The sequence below is a fragment of the Scomber japonicus genome, chromosome 14 (genome assembly GCF_027409825.1).
Source record: "Scomber japonicus isolate fScoJap1 chromosome 14, fScoJap1.pri, whole genome shotgun sequence".
NCBI lineage: Eukaryota > Metazoa > Chordata > Actinopteri > Scombriformes > Scombridae > Scomber > Scomber japonicus.
Genome location: NC_070591.1, coordinates 33,582,708 through 33,594,843, shown reverse-complemented (window position 1 = coordinate 33,594,843; position 12,136 = coordinate 33,582,708). Strand labels below are relative to the sequence as shown.

The 12,136-nt window shown below is 37.9% G+C and overlaps 1 protein-coding gene across 1 annotated transcript in view; it reads right to left on the bottom strand.

Annotated features, from left to right (window-relative positions):
• The window catches only part of ltbp1 (latent transforming growth factor beta binding protein 1), a 137,781-nt gene that overhangs the window by 59,966 nt on the left and 65,679 nt on the right, over positions 1–12,136 (bottom strand). Inside the window, exons 7-10 of the mRNA XM_053333628.1 lie at positions 11,209–11,415; positions 8,954–9,252; positions 7,243–7,345; positions 1,799–1,858 (exon numbers count right to left, since the gene is read on the bottom strand). Of these exons, the coding sequence (XP_053189603.1) occupies positions 1,799–1,858; positions 7,243–7,345; positions 8,954–9,252; positions 11,209–11,415 (669 nt within the window). The remainder of the gene's footprint in view (positions 1–1,798; positions 1,859–7,242; positions 7,346–8,953; positions 9,253–11,208; positions 11,416–12,136) is intronic.

The following is a 12,136-nucleotide window of genomic DNA, read 5'->3' as shown; positions in this document are numbered from 1 at the left end:
TTCACGGAAGAGTGTGTCTACCCCAAACCTGCCCCCATCCTAAAATAAATAAATAAGTAAAACAAAATCAAACCTATCACATATTTCATGAAGAAGTGGCGTTTCAGAGTGTCAGACATAACAAGACTGTGAACGGCTCATTTCAAACCAGACTGTTGACTTTAACAGAACTTGACTAACAGTGTTTTGAATGTGCTTTGAACTGATGATTGTACAAAAAACTACAACATAAAAAACTAAACTTAAAAACTCATTCATTACAAAAATAAAAAAGTTCTAAATGTACTTAAAAAAAACACAAACACAGATCTCCAAACCAAACAGAATGCAGATCCAAGTGGACACACTGCTGTTCCAAGAGTAAAAGAAAGGTGGGGGCTGTAAGAAAAACGATAATAATAAATAAGAAGAAAAGGATGTGGTGAATTATAGTGAGTCCCAGCACCTCCTTAGGTTTGGCCAAGTCTAGGGCTCCACACACACACACACACACACACTTCTTTGGCAGCAGTCCGAATCGGCAGCAGACCCTCTCTCCCCTGTCAAAGCCCTTCTGCTTCCAGCCACAGAGCTGGCGAACACCATGGATAACATGGCACTGAGCCACCATTACTGGTGGTATAGGTGAGTCCAGCGCCCTCTATTGGTGCTTTAAGGAACCACAAATCATTGCAGGTGGTGACTTCTGTTTCCCATTTGTACACAACATAAAAATACTAAGCTTCAAAGTTCACTTTTTACCTCGAGAACAACCGTTGATAAAACAAATCTCCCTTCAAGGTCCATTTAGTAGCTGATCTGGAGCTTTCAGTCACATGATCTTCATGTGTGGATGGACTATGCCCAGCTGAGTTTGCAGTAAGTAGCTTATTCTAAGGCCTTCTGTCATTATGCACGAAATGCATTCTTTTTTTAAGTGAAGCTCCAGACTAGTATTTTATTCCAAAGCTTCTTCACTGCTTACATCATACAAAGAACATATCTGTTTCTTAGACTGTCATCACCCAAGGAATGCCCCACAGACAAGCCCATCTGTTTGATGGACGTGACACTTGTTGAAATTTAGCCTCAGATTAATACTACCCTGCGTAACAGCAACCTCATTTAAATTGCATACGTGTCTATCATTACCCTGTTTGTTACTTTCAACTTGTAACAACTGCTCCTCTCTGCCGATGAAGAATGTCAGCGTGTCTCTGTGACTGTTCTACAGTGGCTTAAGCACCTGCAATTTTGGGCACAGATGATTTAGGCCCCATTTATACTTGTCATTTCAAGTGTCTCATATCTAGATAAAATACAGATGTCATTTAATGAACCAGGATTTTGCAGTCAGCCACACACTGTGTATGCTTGTCTCACAAATCTGACATGGGGTAAGCCCCGTTCCAGCCCAGAGGGTGGTGGTAATGCACCAGAGGCTGATTTGTAATTGCCAATTTCTCAGTCAGACTATCATGCATCTGTAATAATTATTGGCTTTAATATAACAAAATTAAAAGGAAGATATTGGATCTACCCATGCATGCAGTGGCAAACTGTAAATGGGGTATTCATTTCTCTGTCTCTAATTAACTGAACTCAGCCTTATTGTTTGAGTGTTTTTAGTGTAGCAGTCATCTAATTTAACTCTGCAGATAGCCATGAAGCATCTGGAAAGAGGACATACTCCCCTTAGAACCTTAAAGCAGTCAGACATCAGTACTGTTACATGTGTAGATGCTACATACGCACAAAAAGACAACATTATCGGCCAAAGTGCAGCATGTTTAAGTACCAAAAAAGCACACGTCCTTACCTTGGCAATGAGAGCTGTTGATTCTCTTATAACCCTGAGGACAGTCGATCAGAGGTATGGCTGATGAGAGGAGAATGTAGAGAATAAGAGAAAGAAGAGAGGGAAAACATGTTATTTATATTGGCATTTCATGAATGGTTTAATAATCATAAACAAATACATTACAATCATGTTTCTTAGGTTTCCGTTCGACTTAGCCACGATTTCCTTTGTTACCCTATCATCAACATGCAATCATCTGTGACATTTCTCTCGCAGTTTGGAAGGTTTCATCTTGATAAAGTCTTGAACTTTTCTGAAATGTTAGGATCTGTTGGTATTTTTGTCATACTACTGATCCACAAAGCAGACAAACATTGAATAATAATATTCAAATACATACAAGCACCAACCTACCATTTCCAATGAATGGTTAATTCTCAGGGTTATCTCCATAATTTTTCAAAAACGTTTCCATGACTATTAACAAAAATCTTAAAATCACTTATTCTGACTGAGTGATCAATATATCTTCACATGGTCAGCTGATATCAGTCTGGTCAGTTTCAGTACTTTTTTTTTTTACCCTTACATACTGTTCTGGCTAAAATTTGACTTTTTCTTTTTTTTTAATTTGAGAGTTTTAAAAACTCCTTATACACATTTATTTTGGCCAGACTTTTCCTAATGTGACCTACAGTACACAAAAAATGGTGTAAAATGCATCACTTTTATATGTTTGTGCAGCTGATACACATTTTTATATATGCAAATGTACAAGTTTGGCCTGTGTTTATTAAAACAATTCAAAAATCAGCATTCAAACATGTTGATGTATTCATCATATTCTATAAAATGTTCTCCTGGACCATAAAATAGTGATTGTGAATGTCTTTTCCCCCCATAAGGTTAATCAAACAGAAGGATTAATAAACCATTTATTAATGACTCATGAGGAATTTATGAACATGAATTGGTATAGACACTAATTATGAATCAGGATATTAACAGTATGTTAAGGTTACTTTCATAGACATTTTCTATTTATGAACTCACATGTTGTGTTATTTTTTAATGTTTGCATTGTTTAATCTCTTATTCAGATCTCATCACTATAATTGTATCATGTCTTGTGTATGTGTGTGACTGACAAGTACACTGAAATCTTTTAACCATGCATTATTTTGCCTCAGTGTCAGTGTTAGGTAAAGGTACATTTTGTTACAGACTTTCAGACAAATCTATATTACGGTCCATTACTATTTGACATAGTTTGGCCTGATGTTTGTAAATTAACTATGAATGTCCTTTTTCACAGACCATTTCGTTTTGGAAGCATATTTAAATTAATGACGTGTCAGTCTTATATAAGTTGTGTTATATAACCTTTGTTGTATTTAAATATTCTGTTCAAGACATATACACTGGCCGACGACTTTATTAGAAACATCTGTGCAATCTAATGCAATCCAATACAACAGTTCTGCCATAAATTCTACATCTATTTGGCTTGCACATTTTCAGCTATTGTTGACATTGCAGAAAGGTGATAAATTTACTTTGTGTTTATGATTGAGGTCATAGCGGGTGATGGTGGTGTACTGGAGTGCATTATACTGAATGGTGTTCCTAATATTTTGTGCATTCCATTACTGTACATGTGGGAGGCAAAATATTACAGTAGGAATTTCAATATAATGCACTCCAGTACACCACCAGCACCCACAATGAGCTAAACAATACACATAAAGTAGAATTATCACCTTTCTGACAACGCCAACAAAAACTGAAAATGCATAAGCTTCTTAAAAATAGAATTTATGGCAGAACTGTTGCATTGGATTGCATTAGATTGCACAGGTGTTTTTAATGAAGTGGCCATTAAGAGTACATTTACTTACAGAAAGTCAATGAAGCTTGCTGAAAAAACATTGTAATTTAACTGACATGCCAACATTTGTTAATGAAGAGAGCAGAGAATAAAGAAAAAGACCTTGGTTAAAAAAATAAATAAAACACCACTCAAATTTCTTTTTTTTTGTGGTTGAGATTCAAAAGGAAACAATTACAGTTTATGTGTATGCAAATCAGCAGCAGGAGCAGTTATATATAAGATATATCTCACACAACTATAAAGCACCTCCACCTCATAATAATATTAATATACCTTATTCAAAACAGTACTTTACAAGATTACTAAACTGAAACCAGCGCAGAACTGGAAAAAGGAAAGAAATTAAAAATATGATGGTTAAAAGAATGACTGCATTGATATTAACTTTAATTCATACCCTCCTATTGAAAAAAGTGTCTTGAATAAAACTGACAAAAGGGATTGAATGAATGAGAGAGAGGGGGGGGGAGAGAGAGACACAGACAGAGAGAGAGAGAGAGAGAGAAATACAGACAGACAGAGAGAGACAGACAGACACAGAGAGAGAGAGAGAGAAAGAGAGAGAGAGAGAGAGAGAAATACAGACAGACAGAGAGAGACAGACAGACACAGAGAGAGAGAGAGAGAAAGAGAGAGAGAGAGAGAGAGAGAGAGAGAAATAAATGAATAAAGAATAATTAATGTCAGACAGTGAAGTGAAAAGATTCAGAAAGCAGGAGTCTAGAATGTTGAAAGCTGTTCAGACAGCCAGTAGCTCACAATAAACCCTCAGACCGAAGTCAAACTCTTGTAAATCTCTGCTGCATGTTGGAGACTAGGCCCTGCTGTAATGGTGGACAAAGGAACCAGTGGGGAGTTGGTACCCAAATACCTGAAAGCAGATTGATATTTTGCTTAACAGGAAATAACAAGGCAATGTTTGTTCGACCCATAAAGCCAATGCATTTACCAGCTACCAGTGTCTCCATGGCACAATGGACTGTTTCACACTTCACTGTAAATTTTTTTTTTAAAAACCCTGAACTTGTGCCCTTGCCATTCCAGAGGAGGAACAGTGGGAAAGACAAAACCTCTGGCTTTGTGTCAAGTCCCACTGAAATGTGTAAATAGCAAGGCTGAAATGTTATCATGGTGATTATGAGACATGTGGGCTGGAGTGTGGCATGAGGGACCACTGGTAAACAGGATTTTAAGTGCACTATGACCAAAATCATATCAAAATCTCTTAACTGAGTGAAATTCTTCTATATAAAAGATATCAAGAATTAAGGTTGTCACACCTTTCCTAATGCATAAAAACCACAGCAGTCTCCTTCCTTACTCCTCATGGTGATTACAACACACTTTGGCTCTTTGGCTCTGATAATCCTCTGAAAGGCATCAGTGTGACTTCATCAAGGTAATTTCAGCTTGGGGATGAACACTATAAATTTATCACAGAAAGTCTGCATTACAAACTGGCAGCGTAAAGTTTGAGGGAGACACACGTCACACTGTAATTTTAGTCATTGAGACTGACTATCGCCTTCCTCTGTATGCAGACGACATGCTACTTTATGTTAACAACTCATCTAATCTGTCTCTTTTACTGAATTAGTGCCATCTTAAATTTGATTGGAATAAAAGGTCCATAGAATCAAATATTCTACACTCTGACATGCAAGAAAAATGCTGAATGACTTGTCATGTTTCTACAAAGCTTCAGCTTAGTTTTATTTAAGAAATTTACCTCAGAAGTGGTAGTTAACTTTTCTCCTTACGTTTCATGACCCTTCAACTACTCAAAGAACCAGACATTTCTACTCATATTTTGGACTAATAATTCAAAAGTATTCTAACTATTTCTAGCCTTGCCTTAAAGTACTCCACATGGCTGGTAGCATATGTCATTGTCTATGCAGAAAATTAATAGGACTTCTGAAAACCTTGATTGTCCGAAATAATCTCTCTCACTTTGCAACTCTATGCAGTGTGAATCCTGATAACCCAGTGATAACTCATGCTAACCCCTATCAGAGTAGTAGATAGTCAGAGCAAATAATATTGACTGCACTGTTACAAGCATATTGTACACATACTGATTTTTTAGCAATATGGGTATTTTGGGTTATATATAGTAGGCTTACGTTTTGAGCTATTTATGAAATTATTCTTAGGCTATTTATCTACAATTGTCTAGCACCCCTCTTTTCAGTTGAAGGGGGGAAATACTGTAGTTCTTACTCCGGAGCTCCATGTTCTAGATCCAATAGCTTTGGCGTCAAAGAGAAGTTCCATAGTTCTATAAAGGGAGTAGGGTTGAATAGCCAGCTACTACATAAAAAGCACAGCCTCATTCAGACTGGCAACCCCCTCCCTGACCCACACACCCTCACACTCACACAAACACACACTTCGGCTTGGTAACAACCTCTCTAAAAAGAGCCGGGAAGCAGGGGCCGGCACCGCATGCCACCAAGGCATTTAGTGCTTTTCCTCTCTGGAAATAACTCCCAGGGTGAAAGTCACCTGTCTTTTAATACCCATAGAAGTACAAGGATAATATAAAGTTTCCTAATTGCTCTGGCTCAGCATCTTTATTTTGCCCGTTGCTAGCTGAAGAAAAAGACTGCAAGAGACAGTCGTTGAGCTGCGTTAAGACACGTTTTAAGGTTTAGGTTTCAAGCCAGACATTGGTCTGTCTGTCATTTTAAGTTCCCTGGATCCAATATTTCCTAGAATCCAAATCACTGCATTATCATTAGACACTCCCTGCCTGGCAAACAGCCATGTCTTTAAAACTTCACACCCTCAGTTTGTAACACAGCCTTTCTATTAGAAAATGTGTAGTCTCCAAGCCCAATTTGAGATAACCCTGATGGCATCACTATGACATCTTTTGGGTCCTTTTCTCAGACTTGACTCTGCTGCTCCAGAACTATAGAAGACACTATACAGCTGTTTCCTAGTAGACTAATCTTAAAGGCTCCAGGGTAGGATTTAGTGGCATCTAGCGATGAGGTTACAGATTGCAACCTACCTTCCAAGCGTGTAGAAGAATCTATGGTGGCTGCAAATACCTTTGAAAAATGTGAAAGGCCAATGCTTGGTTTGTCTATTCTGTGCTAATGAAGAAACATAGCAGTGGAAGAGGACCTTCTTCCTATGTAGATATAAGGTTCACTCTAAGGTACTGAAAATACTACGATTCTTATGTTCAGGTGATTATACATTACATCAAGTCTGTTTCACTTGATGCCACTGAATCTTACACACTGCACATTTACGTTATGGAACTGCTGGATGAGTATCTTGTGTTTCAGAAATATTATTTTGCTGAGCTTATTTGTTGAATTCCCCAGAGTTCATTTTTGGCCCTGTTTTATTCATATTTTTCTTAAATATCCTCTTAGTATATAATCCTGCCATCTTCCTGCTTCTTTAACATCCCTTTAAACATGTTCAGTGTCAAACACCATTACCTGCCTATTGCATGGGGGTTATGCAGATATTCCTAAGAGAAATGAATCAATTAGGTGTCCCAAAAGACAAGAAACCTGAACAAAGCCTTTAGAAATACAGTTGTACTTACATGGTTTTTTTGGACATTTCTGGCATTTGTGGAAACCCCAGGATGTCCCAATGGTCCCACAGCACTGGTCCTGCTTTGTGAGACCTGGCAGAGCCTTTCCACACTGACACATACCGATGGGCAACAGCACAGAATGGAGAGAAAGAAAGTGATAGAAGAGGATGAAATGTTATTTTCATTTTAATCAAAATAATGTGTTCCATCCTTTTTTGCTTCCCGTGTATGTCTGATACATGCATAAACCCATCCACTATCAGTCAGACTGACACTTACATATCTCTCTCATCCTCTTCACACTTCATCAACTAACAAACACGTATCTTTATAGAAACAACTGCTGTGCAAAATGTGACCAGCGTGATGGAGTGACTTGTGATTTATTACTTTTGCTTAAACCTAATAATATGGATCTTTTACAGACAGACAGTAAATGTGTTCTTTATCTTGCATTCCTCATCTACAGGACTTGATATCAATTCCAGCCACCCAGCTTGAAGTTGTATTGTTTTCATGTTGGCACCATAAGTGTGTCAATTTTACAAGCCTATTCTAGACATTGTACTTCAAGTTTTTTTCACTAATCTGGGCATACAAGTCTTGTTCAGAAATGAGGATGATAACAATGTTTTCATATGACTGGTTGGGTGACAGCAAAAAAACACACTTCTGCAGTTGACATCACAGCCTGTAACAGCCTTTATATTGGAAGACAGAAATCACACCTCTCACATCTTATAGGTAGCATGTAAATGCCTGAACTGACTGTTGACGTGGCAAGTTACAGGTGAGATCAAGCAAAGTATATAGAAAAAATAGTACAGTTACAATACCCATAATAATATATTAATTTGTTACCAATGTTGTGCATGCTGTTATATTTATATACAGTAAAAGGATTAGGGCTAGGACACCTGCCCCCATTATATACTGGATTCACAACAAAACAATAAAATGTCCATTTCTGGAGGTTTAAGAATGGATCTGTAAGCCCTTCACATTACTATGACATCAGTACTGACCAAGGTCCAAGACCAGACTTGTCCTCCTGTTGTCACAAGGGTTGAATCAGAGATAAATTGGCCCAAAACTGCTGTAGTCTGAGCCCAGCTTAAATTTGCTTTGTTAAACTACAGTAGGGCTTGATTATTAAACATTTTGCTAAGATGCTAGCTATCATGTCATAGCCAAAAAAAGCCAGTTTGTTTTATTGTTTTGTGATGATTGTGTGTGTATGTGTGTGTGTTTGTGTATTTATTACTGTCTATTTTCTATTTTTTATATTCAGGCACGGCACAGCAAATTTCTGGGTACTTCTTTTGCAATGACAATAACGTTTATTTTATTTATTCTATTCTGTTCTATTCTATTACAATTTTTGAAAACAATGAAGAAAATATATGATGACCTTTTTTTCCAGGACTGAAACAAAATAAAGAGGAACCATTTGAAAGACAGAATGAATTCATTACTGTGATGGAGCACCATGCATGTGAATCTGTATAAGTAAAATAAACAGTGCTTTATCCACTAAGCTTGTGATTGATGATAGATGAGAAACACCTGTGACCATGGTAACTGTACATAACAATGGTATCAAAATGCTCAAAATGACTTAAATGACTTTAGCTTTTGTTGATTGAAACTAATGACTGCAGTTTGACAGATGCATGCACACATTCTTGTCAAAAGGCAAACATTTCTGTCGCTGTACCTGACTCCCTGCCGTCTCCTGGAAGCAGCGGCCCAGTGTGTTCTTGGAGGTGACGGGCTGGTACTGGGGAACCTGGTAGCCATGCTGACTGGGATAAACTATGTTGTAACCATGGTGCTGGATCTTCTGGCTGCTCTCTGTGTGGTGGTAGGTGTAGCTGGTGGATGAAGAGCCGGACTGGGAACCCTTCACCTTGTGTCCATTGTTGTGGAAGTTGTCCAGCTGAGACACCTGGTGGACCTGGACAGACGCCTCTGGAGGATGCTTGATGTGGATGTTGACAATGCCTGGGCTGAACACTGATGATACACAGGAAAGTTACAATACACTATTATTATTATTATTATTATTATTATTATTATTGTTACACATTAAGATGCCATGAAAGCCATTGGTGGCTCTGGCACAGCTTTGACCAGGTTAAGAAAATAACTCTAATGATGTCATAGCAATGTCATCAGGCTTTATCTCAGCTTGGACTTAAAAAAACTATACACTAAACTTCTGAGAAAGGGTCTAATAAAAGTTACGAAGTTGCATTATGGGAAGTGTAGTATCCAGTGACTTTAGAGCTTGACCTATACAAGGGATTAAAAGTCACAATATCTCAGCTTCTAATACTTTTTCAATGATTCATATCAATTAATTCCAACTAAAGAAGCAATTGCAATTTTATCAGTTTGTTTTTTAGGTGATAGGTCAAAATATATTCATGAATTGAATGACATATAACATAAAGCAGCCTCAGTACTGCTCCTTCAGAGTAATTTCTATATGTCAGCACCTTTGAGCATTAAACAGAGGCCAGTGCCAGCTATCACTCAGCCAAGTAGTATGGAAACGTCTCCTGTTAAATGATACCTGCAATCCATCCTTTTTGTACCCACAGCTAGAAAATATGACTATTTGTATGGACTTGCTCACAGTCAATCAACACAATCTTTCTTTGATTTAATGTAACATGTGATTAGTTCACTGCCACAGCAGCTACAACCTGTCTGTGGTGGAGAAGTCATGGTGAATTTGAGATAGCAAGTTTAGCAGTTCAGCAGCGAAGATGCTACCTAAACACTCTAAAGTGTGTCTACACTACACACCTGTTACACTGGATAAAAGACTGTGTACTAAATGTGGAATTAGTATGGAATGAAGTACTCAGTAAGTATCAATTTCACTTTAAGTACACTTGGATAGGTACTGGTATCGTCATTTTTTAAATGTCAAATTATGGAAAGGGCACAACTAACTAGGCCAAAAAAATCTATGAATATGAAATCAACCAGTGTTGATTAGTTTAGTGTAATAAATCAGTGGAGATGTTACCTGTATATAAAAAGAGTCATTTTCCTCACTTGACAAAAAGCATTATGCTGTGCTGAAGGGAAAGAGAAGTTATGAAAATGTACAACTTCTACAGGTTATTGTTACTTCATCTTTAGAAAGAACTGATTCATACATGCTAGTAACACATCCACTTTCTCAGAAGTAAAAAGTTGAGATTTGTTATTAAATTAGAGTCCACATCAGTTTAATCCTGCTGACACTGTGCTCTGATCTGCCGACTGCCTTGATTGCTTTTTCTACATACAGCTGTGTCTCTCTGACAGACTTTACAACTGAGAAGTGGTAGCATGCTCAGTCCCTTCACCAACAATCAATCAATGGCAATAGAATTAATGAAATTCAATGAGAATGTGTCTCAGTAAGCCCCCAAATTTAATGGAAGTGCACTGCAGTGTCCTTTTTAACAACCAAAAACCAGTTTACCAATAAAGTTTAGACCTTTCACAGGTAACATATAGCTACTGTAACACACTGTACTGCTTGCTCTTATTATAAATGTCTCAATACTTGTTTTAACACTGCACAAGAACCAACTGCAAAGAAACGAATTGTAAAATCCAGTAAACACGATGCAGACTGAGGAGACTGTTACAATGACCGCAGTAAGAAGCAGAGCTTATGTTTATACTGTTAACACGTTTTAGCTCATTTACTACAAATCATACACACTTCACATGACTGCTGACCAACCTCAAGAGCTGTAGTAATTCAGACATGTGAACTCTGCATTTCCCAATCTTCCAGGCAGCTTTTTAACAATACATGACTTAAAATAAATGGGCTAACACATGCGTCCTTTCAGAGGAAGTTCACTGATAAGAAATAGGAAAGTGTTACCGTTTCACAGGCCACACAACAACTTTTGTCTTTCATTCTAAGAACTGGTATCACAGTATTCCCTTTTCACTTACCAGGGCTCTGGCCGTTGCTGTAGGTCAGAGGCAGAGTGTGTGTAGAGTGAACCTGAGTTTGACTGTAGCCACCTGCTGTCTGCTGGTGCTGCTGGTGTCCGGTCTGAACCGGCATCTGGCAGAACTTTCCGGTGAAGTTGGGGGGGCACTGGCATTTATCCCTGGCGCTGCACTTGCCGCCATTTATACACGGCAGGTGACACACCACTGAGGAGAAAGAAGAATAAGGAAGTGATGCTGATGCTTTGCACCTCATATTCACAAACATAAAAAAAGGAAAAAGCCATTATCAACACATCTCTGAGTAGATTTGGAATCACATTTGTATGACTTTTCAACACATCTGTCCATAATTAGGATTAAAGTACGTCATAGTCGGATCAGGCTGCATCTGAAAGCCAAGCCCCGGCACTCATAAACATAGATAGGGAAAAAAGTGAAAGGCAGGTTGCTCTTTGTCTGTGTGGCTTTGTGTGGTGCATTTAGTGCTAATGTAAAGCACAGGGAATCCAAAATGTGCACGTTTGCCATCCAATAACATTGCATTCATAAGCTTTGCTGTTAGAAATCACTGAAAATAAACAGTAAGCAAATGTGCATCTCAATAAAAGGGATGATATGAATTTCAAAAGTCCTTCTTTATATCACAGCAACAGAGAGTTATCAGTTTGATCGGCTGGAAGGTTTGAATTAACAAGTAACAAGTGGACTGTATAACTGCACACCTACAGGTGTTTCTCTTGTAGTTTTATCAAACTGTAGTAAGGACAGTAACAGGGAGATATAGCTAAAGAACTTAAGAGCAAGAGTTATTTATGTTACCAAAAACAACTTCTTCTTATTTTGCATAAATCCAGATTGTAGAGATCTGAATCCCAGGAACTATATTCTATGGAATGGTTGAAGTATTCAGTTCCTTTACTTCAGC